The 12,996-nt window shown below is 37.9% G+C and overlaps 5 protein-coding genes across 5 annotated transcripts; 3 read left to right on the forward strand and 2 right to left on the reverse strand.

Annotated features, from left to right (window-relative positions):
* Window positions 1-275: 275 nt before the first annotated feature.
* On the forward strand, window positions 276-3,935 carry RRP12 (mRNA-binding protein RRP12; the record flags this gene model as incomplete). Its single annotated transcript, XM_449156.1, has 1 exon — window positions 276-3,935. One exon carries the CDS (start codon window positions 276-278, stop codon window positions 3,933-3,935), a length of 3,660 nt encoding a protein of 1,219 aa, XP_449156.1.
* Window positions 3,936-4,149: 214 nt separating this feature from the next.
* On the reverse strand, window positions 4,150-5,352 carry TAF3 (Taf3p; the record flags this gene model as incomplete). Its single annotated transcript, XM_449157.1, has 1 exon — window positions 4,150-5,352. One exon carries the CDS (start codon window positions 5,350-5,352, stop codon window positions 4,150-4,152), a length of 1,203 nt encoding a protein of 400 aa, XP_449157.1.
* Window positions 5,353-6,061: 709 nt separating this feature from the next.
* On the forward strand, window positions 6,062-6,616 carry RET3 (coatomer subunit zeta; the record flags this gene model as incomplete). Its single annotated transcript, XM_449158.1, has 1 exon — window positions 6,062-6,616. One exon carries the CDS (start codon window positions 6,062-6,064, stop codon window positions 6,614-6,616), a length of 555 nt encoding a protein of 184 aa, XP_449158.1.
* Window positions 6,617-6,955: 339 nt separating this feature from the next.
* On the reverse strand, window positions 6,956-10,051 carry RQC2 (Rqc2p; the record flags this gene model as incomplete). The annotated part of the gene is made up of 1 exon (XM_449159.1): window positions 6,956-10,051. One exon carries the CDS (start codon window positions 10,049-10,051, stop codon window positions 6,956-6,958), a length of 3,096 nt encoding a protein of 1,031 aa, XP_449159.1.
* A 436-nt stretch (window positions 10,052-10,487) lies between these two features.
* On the forward strand, window positions 10,488-12,980 carry CHL1 (DNA helicase; the record flags this gene model as incomplete). Its single annotated transcript, XM_449160.1, has 1 exon — window positions 10,488-12,980. The coding sequence occupies one exon, from the start codon at window positions 10,488-10,490 to the stop codon at window positions 12,978-12,980; it is 2,493 nt and encodes an 830-aa protein (XP_449160.1).
* Window positions 12,981-12,996: the final 16 nt, after the last annotated feature.

Consider the following 12,996-nt stretch of genomic DNA (forward strand, 5'->3'; position numbering starts at 1 on the left):
ATGTCAAGAGCTTTATGGCTTCGAAGGGAGCAACTTTCCTCTAGTCACATGCATAGTATCACAGCACGATGGAAAATTTTTCAGAAATTTTGAAATTTTTTTGATGTCTGCCGGATTTTTGTGTGTCCTCCCACTTTAGCACCAGAGCTCATCGCGATGAGCTCATCGCAAAATATAGCATAATAATGGGCTCTACAATATAACAGAAGAGTATTTTTGAATGGGATCTCGCTATAATTCTTGGTCTAAGTGTATTAGAAGCAAGAAGGTGTACAATGGATCCTGAACAAGCTGCCTATTGGATGGAGCTGGAGGACAAGCTGGCTAAAGTGAGGGCTCAGTTAAATTCTAAGCTTGACAATCAAAAACATGTAGCTATCATACTAAGTGCTGTTGAAGAGCAAATTGATACCACTAATGATCTGTCTAAGAATATTGTTCAGTATATGGTCACTTTGATGACACTGCTGGATCAAGCTACCGATAGAGAGACGCACGCCATCAAGGACTTGAAGTTGACGACTTCTGTTGCTTACATTCTAGACATGGTCTTCCACTATTGTCCTAAGTCACTTCTTAGGAAACAGTTTGCTGAAATTCTAACTAAGATTGCACCATGCATTACTGATGAGGCTGCAGAGGCACCATTGATCAGATCCGCCATCGGTTGTTTGGAAGCCTTACTAATTGCTCAGGATGCACAGGCGTGGAATAACACTCACGATCTAGCAATCACACCAAGAAGAGGTCTACAAGGTCTATTGGAGTTGAGCACTGACCCAAGACCTAAGGTCAGAAAGAGAGCATTGGATTCTATATCTAATATCCTTAATAACCCTCCACCGGCTCCAACGGCCCAACATGTTGCCGCTGGTACTATTGTAGACTACTCTCTAAACTCTCTCATATCGATCCTTCAAGAACTGTCAACTATGTCTAACAAGAAATTGAAGGCTAAGGGTACAATGGAAGAATTCAGCTCCAGGATTATAAGAGCGTTGAGATTGATAAATGCAGTGGTATCTACTGGTCAATGGCCTGCCACTAAGATCGAACCTCTTTGTGACTCATTACTAGAAGTTACAAAGAGTTCTGATCAGTACTTGGTCTCTGCTTCTTTCGAATGTTTTGAGGTGTTGTTCAAATCTATGGCAGAGTCAACTGTCACCTCAGGCCTTGCAGACAACAAGTTCTTAAGAGTGTTGGACACTATATTTACTTTGAAACCATCAAATGCTGACACACATTTAGCTGGTGCATGGATTGCTGTTGTAGTGAAGGCCATGTCAACATATGCAGTTCATCAGCCCCTAAAATGTTTCCAAAAGATACCGGAAGTCTTCAGAATTATGGCACATTACATGGCTAGTGAAACTACTGAGATATACATTAGTGCATCTAACTGTCTGATGGCTATTATTTCAGACGCTATCAAAAATGACCAACTACTGTTCCCACCTGCTGTGTCCGAGCAACACGACCAAGCCATCAATAAAGTCATCCAGGAGTTATCTAAAATAATGGAAGACTTCCTCTCGATTAAGTTCATTCATTGCGCAAAGGAGGTTCTTAACGTCTTTGCTTCATTGTTCGTTAAATTGAGATATAGATCTTCTCCTTACTTGATCAAGCCTCTGTTGGTGGTAGATAAATGGAGAGTTAATGAAGAAAACTACTTGGAATTGAGAAATGAAGCCGAGCATGTCATCGGTTCAGCAATTTCAAGTATTGGTCCAGATCAAGTTTTACATTATATGCCTTTAAATCTACAGAATCCTTCTGATGATCAACCTGGTAGAGCTTGGATGATTCCTTTGATCAGAGACCATACTAGAAATGCTAAGTTGTCAATTTTTTCTGAGGAAATGATGCCATTGATCAAGCACTTTGAGTCAATGTTTGGAAGTCTTCCAAAGGAGTCTGTTCAGTTGAGGCTGTATCAAACGATCGTGGATCAACTTTGGTCTACATTTCCACATTTTTGTGAACTTCCAACTGATTTGCAAGAATCCTTCACTACCCAATTTGCCTCTGATATTTCTTCTCTACTTTACAGCGAGGTTGGTTTGAGAACAACTTTATGTCATGCCCTAAAAGTTTTAGTTGAAAGCAATGAACTATACGTAAATGGATCATTATCTGATGATGTTCTCCTGCAGCAACATTTCCCTGTTGAAGAGGCTAAGAAGAACTTGGAATACTTGGCCAACATGTCCTCCAACATCTTGGCTGTGTTGTTCAATGTTTATACAGAAACCGCTCCAAACTCAAGAGGTTATATCATGGAGACTATTGAAGTGTATTTTAAGATCTCCAAGCCAGAAGATTTGGAAAAAACTTTCAACAATGTTTGTACTCTTCTAAAGGATGCCATGGAAAAGGAAAGTACACAACATGAAAAGGGTAAGCCACAAGTCACTGCCACCCTACTGGATTTTGTCGTCTGTATGACAAAATACCTACCGGCTACTTCCTATTCAGCATTGTTCTCGATTTTTGGAATTACGGTCAAATCGAATAACGCTCTTATCCAGAAGAGAGCTTATCGTATTATAACAAGAATTGCTGAAATTGAAAGTGGTTCTAGTGCTGTTGCCAACTTTGTCGGAGACATAGAACAAATCATGTTAGATAACTCCAATACTGTTCAAACTGCTGCTAAGGCTACCAGATTACAGGCCATCAAAATCTTGGTGAATTTGCTGCCACACGACCATCTCCATTTTATTGTTAGAATAATACCTGAGGTTATTTTGTCTACAAAAGATGTCAATGAGAAGTCTAGAGAAGCCTCGTTTGACACTTTGATTCACATGGCCAAGAAGATGGCATCTCCAGATGGTATAATTAGATTAGCTGATATTGAAGGCTATCCAGATGATACCCCGGATCAGCAGTCTTCAGTAACTGAGTTCTTCAAGATCATCTCTGCTGGTTTGATTGGTGAGTCTCAGTATATGGTTAGCGCCACCATTACTGCATATGCATTTTTGATCTACGAATTTAAATCCGAGATAGACCAGTCTATTTTGATGGAAATATACGATACGATCGAATTATATCTGACATCTAATTCCAGAGAAATTGTAAAGAGTGCTATTGGATTTGCTAAAGTGTGTGTTTTGGGTTTACCTGAAGAGTTGATGAGACCAAAGGTTCCAGAACTACTTCCAAAACTTCTCCGTTGGTCTAATGAGCATGCAGGTCACTTCAAATCTAAAGTCAAGCATATCATTGAAAGACTGATTAGAAGATTCGGTTATGATTATATTGCAGAAAACTTCCCAGAATCTGATCTCAGGTTGTTGGCTAATATAAGGAAAATCAGGAACAGATCAAAGCGTAAGGATGGTTCTGATGATCAAGATATTGTTCCAACTACATCATCCAAGAGCTCAAACTTTATGAATGCTTTCGATGAAGCCATTTATGATTCTGAAGGTGAACCTAGCGATGACGAAGGTGCTTCTGCTTCAACAGGCAGAAAGAAGAACAACAAGAAGCAGTATATTGTGGAATCTGGCGAAAATCCTTTGGATTTGTTAGATTCGGATATACTTGCTCACGTCTCCTCTACTAGACCTAAGTCATTCAAGAAGAATGAAGGTTCAAAGAAATACATGATTAGTGACGATTCTTTTGCCTTTGATGATGAGGGTAAGTTAGTTGTTAAGCAAAATGCCAAGGCTCAAAATGATGACGATGAGGATCCTTTGAAATCAGTGACTAGTGGTATTAACGCTTACTTAGATGCTGTGAAATCTGGTCCAGTTAGAGGTCAAAGAAACAAATTCAAATTTAAAAAGAATAAAAATGGCGATATGGATGACGATGATGATGAACCAATGATTCCAAAGAGAGCATCCCATCCAAATAACAAGAGCGGTAGAATTGGTAAGAAGGGTGGCAAGTTCAGAAACAAGAGAAAATTCTAGCTTGCCTCAAGGCATAAACAATAAATGTTAATCAGGCCATTTACTGGTAATGGCTAATTTTAATTTCATTCATATAAACACTGTATATTATAAAAAAGATTAAGTATCTGCGTTTTGCAACTCTCTGCGTCTGAAGTGTAAGCTTTGGTAATTCAAAAATTGGTAGTATAATTATGCATTAGAAATATATATATGCTCTATTTGAATGACCTTTCTATCCGAAATGACTACCAAAATCTAAGGAGGCTCTTCTTTGAAAAGTATTATCCATGTCTTCTTGTTCATCAAACATAGCGTCGGGATCATCAAACTGGTAATCCATCGGCATCATGTCGTCATCTTCAACAGCTATGTCATTTTGTAAATGCATAGGGCCCATAGATTGGATGTCATCAATGAGTTTTTCGTCCGTCAAGGTAGCTGGTGATGCAGATTCGGAGTGGTAGTCATCTATACCGTCATTTATTTCATCAGCATCGTCTTGTTCATTCTCATATGATAATGCAATATTTTGAAGTCTATTTTCGGGTTTTGATATCGGGAGATATTGGGTGAGTTGAGATAATTTGTCCTTTGTTTTATCACTAGCTGTTACTTCGCTGGCAGTTGTTTCTAAGTCTTTGCCGGAATTCGTCTCATCAACTTCTCCATTTGACGGGAGAAATTCATTTTTAGCATCTTCCTCACTTGGTAACAAACTGCTGAGTGCAGAGAATTTCATACTTGGTATATTCGGTAGATTTTCCAATGTGCCAGGCTTTCTTGAATGTTTTTTCCCTAATTCAATACGCTGTCTTGCCAATACCATTCTAATCCAATCATCTGTCTCGCCATTGTTTATAAGTTCTTCTATTAGTTCGTGAACGTGCTCATCCTGAGAATGAAAAGGTAATTGTGGTGCCATATCAGGCAGCATAGGTTGTTTCGTTATACTATTAGACCTTGATGGTTCTTTCTTTTGTTGTAGTTGGTTAATATAGTCTGGTAGCGCATTCAACGGTTTGGTAGACTTACTGCCATTGGCCTCTGCGGTAAGCAAGTCCACAGAAGGGAGTGCAACTTGCCGGCTGTTTCTTACCTGTACATCTGTGCACCACTTCTTAAACGCTTCGGCACCAGTGTTGCTATCGTCAGGCACGCGCTCTCCGTAAACATCGAGCAGCTTCATCGGCTTCAGCAAACCCACAGCCTCCATCCCGGCAGTTATATCCTGTATAGCTACGGTCTCCATGTATTTATCACCCCGGAGCTGCATGGCACCCTGTACCTCACTTACCAGCAGATCCAAAAACTTCACATATAGATCGGTGAACGCATCAACGGTGCTCGGCAGCGCTTTGTCAAACCCATGCGACTTCAACAGCTGCAACATTGACACCCGCAGCAGCCCAAAGAAAAAGGCCTCATTATTGGTCATGGCTACCTAGTTTAAATTGCTTTCGTCTATCCTAGGTAGACTCGTTAGCATGTCCCAGTTACAGCGCTCCAAGGTAATGCTACTTTTAATAATCACTAAACAGCTTCCTTCACTTAGGCTTTGATGAGCTTTGTAGGCCAATTTACAGAATTTGTAGCGTCGTTATGTATGATCTTAAATATCAACTAGTATAAACAGCATTGCAAAGCTAAGAGATGATCAGCGAGGAATGAGCTTAGCTGTCACGATGCCGGTGCTTGTTAGCTGTATGTTGAGAGCAATGTGCAATTTAGAGATATGCGTCCGTGGTTTTGCTTTTTGTAGAAGGTCCATGAAATGGAGACTAGGTATCACTAGCGTGACGAACTCTCGTAGCAATGGTAAGCTGCTTCGATATTTAGTATGTATCAGATAAAATCCATTTCTGTGTATTATTCACATCTAGCGAGTGTGTGTGTGTGTGACAATCCATCTGGGCATACGTGGATTGCCATACTGGCTATTATAGCTTAGGTCGAGTGGGTGTGGTGCTGCGACACGGGTTTTCCAGAGCTTCGACCTTCAATCAAGGATCCACTCGCCAGGAATCCAGGTTAATGCTCAAATTTTGGCATATAAAGAATAGTGTACTTGTTGAACAAGGTGAATTCCCAGGGTCAATCGTGTATACAGTTTTGCTATAAGGAAGCTAGATTAAGGAATTTAAAGGATGCTGTCGTTGTATTCTGTGCAAGCTGTTTTAATTTTGGATGGGCAAGGTGAGAGAGTTTTCTCGAAATACTATGTGGCCCCACATGGTGGAGTGGAGGACAATGTTTTCGATGTGAAGAAGCAGAGGAAGTTTGAGAAAGAGCTGTTTGCAAAGACACATAAGCAGGACTCTGAAATTTTGCTGTTTGATGACCATTTGGTGCTATACAAAGAATATATTGACGTGACTCTGTGTCTGGTAGCGTCTCTTGAAGAGAACGAGATTGTTTTACAGCAGGTGTTTTCTGCCTTTAAGGGCTCTCTAGATTTAATTCTGAACTCTGGCATTGACAAAAAGAACATTCAGGAGAATTACGACATGGTAGTCCTCGCCATTGATGAGATGATTGACAACGGTGTGGTCTTGGAGACTGACCCAAGTACAATAGCTGCTAGAGTAAGCAAGCCACCAAAGAACGACACTCAATTGACATTGGATCTCGATAAGGGTCTACTCGGTGCATGGGGCTTTGCTAAGAGCAAGCTGCAGGAAAGATTGCAACAAGGTTTGTAGAACAATATAAATACGCAAAGAAAATTTATAAATAAACACGGAATTCTTATACAGAAACAATTTGTGAGATAATTTTTAAATGGTGTTCAATGCGGCTACAAAGTACGCAATAAAGTGCTATCGTTCTTAAATTTGTAGATGCAATGGCCATTCTCTTTGTGGGCAAATTATATTGCACAACTGCAGCACACGCATTCAGCCCTAAGAAAAATAAAAAACATACAAGTATTACAAGCATTTGTAGAGGAAAAACATCTGCATTCCTTTAATAGTGGCATTTATTTAATGCAGGAAAATTTTATGAAAAGCAGATATGTCTATGTAAATTTATTAGAAGCACTATTTCTTCTTCTTTTGAGTTTTTCCATTCTTTGACGACTTAGAGGAATTCTTTCCTTGCGATGGCAATGTTGCCTTCAATTTATCTACACTAATCATCAAAACCATTTCTTGTTCTTTCATGGTTTTGATGTATTCGTGCTCTCTAGGCCAATCTAATTCTTTATTGCTCATTGTTGGATCCACTTCTCTATTTTTAAAATAGTTTAATACTTCACTGAGAGTCTTTGTTTTCTTAGCATTACCAGGTTGGATCTTGACCTTATATTTGTACTTCAACATGGCTGGCCATGGTGCAAATACTGGAACTATATCTGAAATTTCTTCTTCTTTTGTCAAATTTGGAACAAGCTCAGTCCTGATCTTTTCGTAATCTACCTTGACCTTCTCATTCTTGTTAAACTTTAGTGCTTGTAATTGTTTTTGCTTTTCACGTCTAATCTTTTTATGCTCTCGTAACTCTTGCTTCTTCTTTTCCTCTGCTTCTCTTTGCTTCTGCTTTTCAACACCTTTTAATGTTCCTAGGGCCTCCAATCTTATTCTTTTCTCATCTTCATCTTGATCAGCATATTTCTTCTGCATTTTCTTCAATTTACCCTTTTTACCACGAACCTGTTTTTTAACTTTGCTTGACAAAGTCAACTCTGACATTTCCTTCTCTGCTGACATCACAGATTCAGATCTATTGTCGGACTCATCATCACATATTCCTTCTATATCTTTTAATGATGCAGCGGAAGATTGTTTTGATGCATTTGTGATATTCATATTTGTTTCTTCAGAGTTTTCAGTCAATTCCGTACCAGTTTTATTATCTAAACTGTCAACTTCTGCTGCAGTTTCGTTAGTTGATGGAATTTCTTTGCTTTCCGAGATTTCCTCACTTTCAGATTCAGAAGTGTCAGTCTCTGATTGCTCATTCTCAAGCTCATTTTCTTGGGTTTTCTTTTTCCACATAAATCCGACACCCATAACCAATTGTGCTGGTGGCAGCATGTTGATTTGCTTCTCATTTCTCAACCTGAATACACCAGGTGCCAAAACCGATCCATCAACATCATCAAACTTGGTAACATTCTTGGCGAAACACCACCATGGTGAAGATGCAATTTTTTTCTGCCATGCTGGGCTCGCAGACATACATAGAATACCAGCCTGCATTAGTGTGTTAGGAGGCACCTCAACTCTTTCAGGGTTTTTGATCCAAACCTTAGTGTCGAAACTATTGGACATGAAAATGTCATCGTCTTCAATATATCTGCTGTATATCTGATCAGTCTCGACATTGCTTTTGCCCAGCATAACTAGAAAACCTTCAGTAGAATAGAACCAGAAATACTTTTCAAAGAAGTAAGGCTTTCTGATTTTCTTCAAAACATCATGAGATTCCTTAAGTTTTTTCTGCAATTGTTTCCCTATTTTGTCTTCTATATTTTTCATAGCCTTTTCAATATTTTTCTCCACCTTCTTTTGCTTCTCAGCATGGTCTTTTTTCATATTGAAGTAGGTAGACGCATTTGCATAGGCAGAGAGACCCAAATCAATCGCTACAACTGTTTTGTTCAAACTGAACTTATCAACCTTTGAATTTCTTTTTTGAGAGACTTTCTTCTTATCCTTCTTTGTTGATGTTTCAACACCTTCTTCCGTTTCAAAATCAGAAACATCGCTGTTCTCTTCCTCACTGGAATCTATTTCTGAATCGTCATCAGAACTACTGTCACTATCAGAATCATCAGATGATGTGCTATCTTCTTCATCAGTATTCGGTAGAAGTATCTTGATCTTGTTATTTTTCAAATCAAGAGGTAGTGAGACATGTTTTGCTATCTTGTTGCCTTTATTCTGCTCGCTTTGGATAAGCTTTTCGATTGTATTCCAATCCATTTGTTGGTTTACCAAGCCTAAAACTGCACTTTTAACCTCCTCCACTAAATCAACATTTGCAATCAGAAGGTTACCTTTTGTCTCATTAGATGCTTGTTGCTCACGCAAAGCATCGATTCTTTTTTTGTTTTCTTGTCTTGCCGCTTCAATTTTTTGCTTTGCTTGTTGTTCTTGATTTTGAATCTTCAATGCATACTTAGATGACTCGATTGTAGAGAAAAAATCATCCAAGGTCTTATTGTAATCACCTTCAATTTTGATGACCTTTGATTTGTCTTCATCGGTAGCAGGAATATGAGGAATAAAAGGGTGAAAGTTCTCGTATATATACTCCAGATCATATCCTGGTGTATCAATCTTATAAAGAGGATTTTTTTTTGCTATGATATAACCCGTTTTTTCGTCAGCGTTCAATAAATTTTTATATTCTTTCTCAGTTTCTAACAATAAGTTTAATATTTCATCCTTCTTGCCGATATATTCTAAGCATGACGATGATGGATTAAATCCATGTATTCTTAAATTTTTAGAGAGTAAATCAGAAGATAAATGCGGGACCTTGCTTAGTAGCAGTTTATGAATAGACATAACCTTTACCTTTTTATTCTTGGATTCGTTCTGTGATAAAATTGAAAGCTCTGACTTGAATTTCGTTTCACATTCGTTCATCCAGGAATTTACTAATTCTAATGAGTATGTTCTTTCTCTTTCATCTTGAGTATCATTCATGTTCTCATCAAATGTGGTTTCATCAAACATGTTGTAAACTTCACCAACTTTATTCTCATGCTCATGTACAATTCTTTGTAATGCAAGAATTTTTCTCTCATGATCCAAGAGGATGACATTACCTGCACTGAAAAACTCTAACACTAAGTAGAATAGACCATCTGCAAACTCCAGTACTAAAATTCTATCACCTGTAACCTGCCTCAAGGCAGTCAGTCTCTTTGACTTAAGATGCTTTCTTAACTTGACGACAAAGCCAGAAGGGGTAGGTGGTACTGGCCTATTAAACTCGGTAAGATGGATTCTTAAACCACAATCCACTACGACATTGGCTTTGGAATCAGGTTTGTTAAATTTTAACAGAAATTGTCTGCTAGAATCTGCTATATTATAAATATTGGACAATCTGAATCCTTCCAGTGCGGATTTCAGCTCCACGGCTAGGATCTGCAGATCTAATGCACTAATTCTTTGCTTCATTGCTTCAAATATAACAGAAGTCTTGTAGTTAGTAATATGTCGTAGTAGTCGTATACATAAGTTAAGTGTATATGTAACAATGGCTGATATGAAGTTATTTATCTATATTTTTTTTTTACCAACTAGCTAATGCTGCATTATAATGAACTCAAAGATTTTTGTTAGTGAAAAGTGAAAAATTAAAGAAACTTCCCTTTTAGGACATTGCCACTTGGAATGAAAACGCAGGTGATGAGGTGTGATATTTAAGCAAACTATAGTTTTTATGTTGAAAAGCCTTTCCAACCAAATCTTTAGAATTATACTCTCAATTAAGTTGGACTAAGTTGGTGTGTTCATAAATAACTGTTGCAAGACCTAAGGAAATAAGCAGGTTCTCTCTAATGGAAAATTGTGATTAATGCTAATGAATTGAAAAACATTTAGGTTAGGTAAAATGGATAATGCTACAAAATTTCATCATCCTTATAGCCCGTATGATATTCAGTTGGATCTAATGCAGTGTGTATATGATACGCTTGCCAATCCAGTAAAGAAAGTTGCCATAGTTGAAAGTCCTACAGGAACAGGTAAGACGCTGTCGTTGATCTGTTCCACGTTGACATGGCTTAGGGATAATAAGGCTGATATTCTATCTTCTGTAGATACACTGCACAGTAATGAAGATGACTCCCATGATAGCGAACCAGAATGGGTTAAAGATACTTATAAGGAATCGATATTGAAGGATAAGTTAGAACTACTGGATGAGTACGAAAAATACTTGGAAGAACTACATCTAAAAGAAAACAAAATTATCAAATTTGGAACATCAATTGAAGATAAGTCGAAGGTTAAGAGACGAAAGGTTACATCTTCTAGTAAGGCAAAAATTGAAGTTTCAATTGAGGATGAAGATGAATTTGTCGCAAAACCTTATGAATCAGATGGCGAGGAAACTACTGATTTGGAAAAGAAGGAAGCGTTAAGCAAAGAAGTTCAGGAGCTTCTTGCTAAGTTTGACTCTTCAAAAAAGAATACAGATAATGTTGAATTGGGTAGGTTTGCTTCTGCATCTCAAAACCAGGTTAGAATTTTTTTTTCCTCTAGAACGCACTCCCAGTTGAACCAATTCGCTGAGCAACTGAAGTTAACCAACTTTCCATCCTCTTTTCCAGATAAAGTTGCTCATGAAAGGGTGAAATATATGCCTTTAGGGTCTAAAAAGCAATTGTGTATTAATCCAGATGTAAAAAAATGGAAGACTCTGGAGGGTATTAACGATGCATGTTCTGAGGTAAGGAGATCAAAGGAGGGTTGTCCCTTCTATCAAAATACCCCAAAGTGGCATAATAGTAAAGAAACCAATCATTTTCGGGATCAAGTATTTTCAGACATCCACGACATTGAAGATATTGCTAAAGTAGGTGAGAGCTTAGCTGTTTGTCCGTATTATGCAGCAAGAGATTTTATACCATCCAGTGAAATAGTGACACTACCTTATCAATATTTACTTTCGGAGTCAACAAGGTCACAACTAAGACTTGACCTGAAGGGCTCGATTGTTGTCATTGATGAAGCTCATAACTTAGTTGACACCATCAATTCAATACATTCGGCTGAAATATCATTGTCTGAGTTGAAGCAGTCTTATAATAGCATCATTCTATATATGAAAAAATTCAAGTCGCGATTAAATCCGGGAAATAGAGTTAACTTATTGAAACTGAGTAAATTGATAACTGTTTTAATTAATTTCATCACCACTCATTACAAAAAGCCAGGACTAGAGGTAGATGCATTTTCAATATTAGAGTCGAATAATACCGACATGCTAAATGTACATCGAGTTCTGAAGTACATTAAGACTTCCCACATTGCGTATAAGCTTGATACATATATACAAAAACTTCAAGAAAAAGAATCCCCCAGTAATCAAAAGCCATCATCCCAACCGCTATTATACAAGATTTCCAAATTTCTTGAATGCCTCAATAACACATCATCAGAGGGGAGTTTCTTTTTCGAGAGAGGACCATCTCTGAGATATATGTTGCTAGAGCCCAGTAGAATATTTCAGGATATCATTGACTCTGCACGATGTGTGATTTTAGCTGGTGGTACCATGGAACCTGTCTCTCAGTTGCTACAATACCTTGTTCCAAAACTTGATGACAGTTCTATCACAAAATTCTCCTGTAATCATGTCATACCGGATTCACACCTACGCACATATATTGTTAATGAACCACAATTTGAGTTTACCTTTGAGAAGAGAAATAGCGTTAATCTGGTTCAAAATCATTTATTCAATTTTTATCTCGAGTTATCAACCACTATTCCTAAGACAGGTGGTATTATTGGTTTTTTTCCTAGTTATAAGTATCTAGATGAAATAATTGTATCATGGAGGAAGGCTGGGTTATTTGAAAAGTTGGATAAAGAAAGAAAAGTATTCTATGAAATGAAAGATGGTCCAGATCCACTACCAGACTATACTTCTGCTGTTGCAAACTCAGAAGGAGCAATATTGTTTGCTATTGTAGGCGGCAAGCTGTCGGAAGGTATTAACTTTGGTGGAAATCTGTGTCGAGCAATCGTAATGACTGGGTTACCTTATCCAAATGTATTCAGTGGAGAGCTTATAATAAGTAGAAAGCATTTGGAGGAAAAGGTGCTAAATGGTGGTGGAAGTAAAACTGATGCTAATATGGCTGCGAAAGAATTTTTTGAGAATATATGTATGAAGGCCGTTAATCAATCAGTAGGAAGATCAATCAGAAGCATAAATGACTATTCATTAATTTACTTATTAGATAAGAGATATGCAAATGCAAATATTCAATCGAAATTGTCTCAATGGGTGAGGAGCAGGATTCAATCAGTTAGTACTGTCAGGGATGTTATGGCATCTTCTAAAGAATTCTTTGATCAGATTGCGGATACTTGATCTTGAAGTCAAATCA

Source organism: Nakaseomyces glabratus, chromosome L (assembly GCF_010111755.1).
Source record: "Nakaseomyces glabratus chromosome L, complete sequence".
NCBI classification, from domain to species: domain Eukaryota; kingdom Fungi; phylum Ascomycota; class Saccharomycetes; order Saccharomycetales; family Saccharomycetaceae; genus Nakaseomyces; species Nakaseomyces glabratus.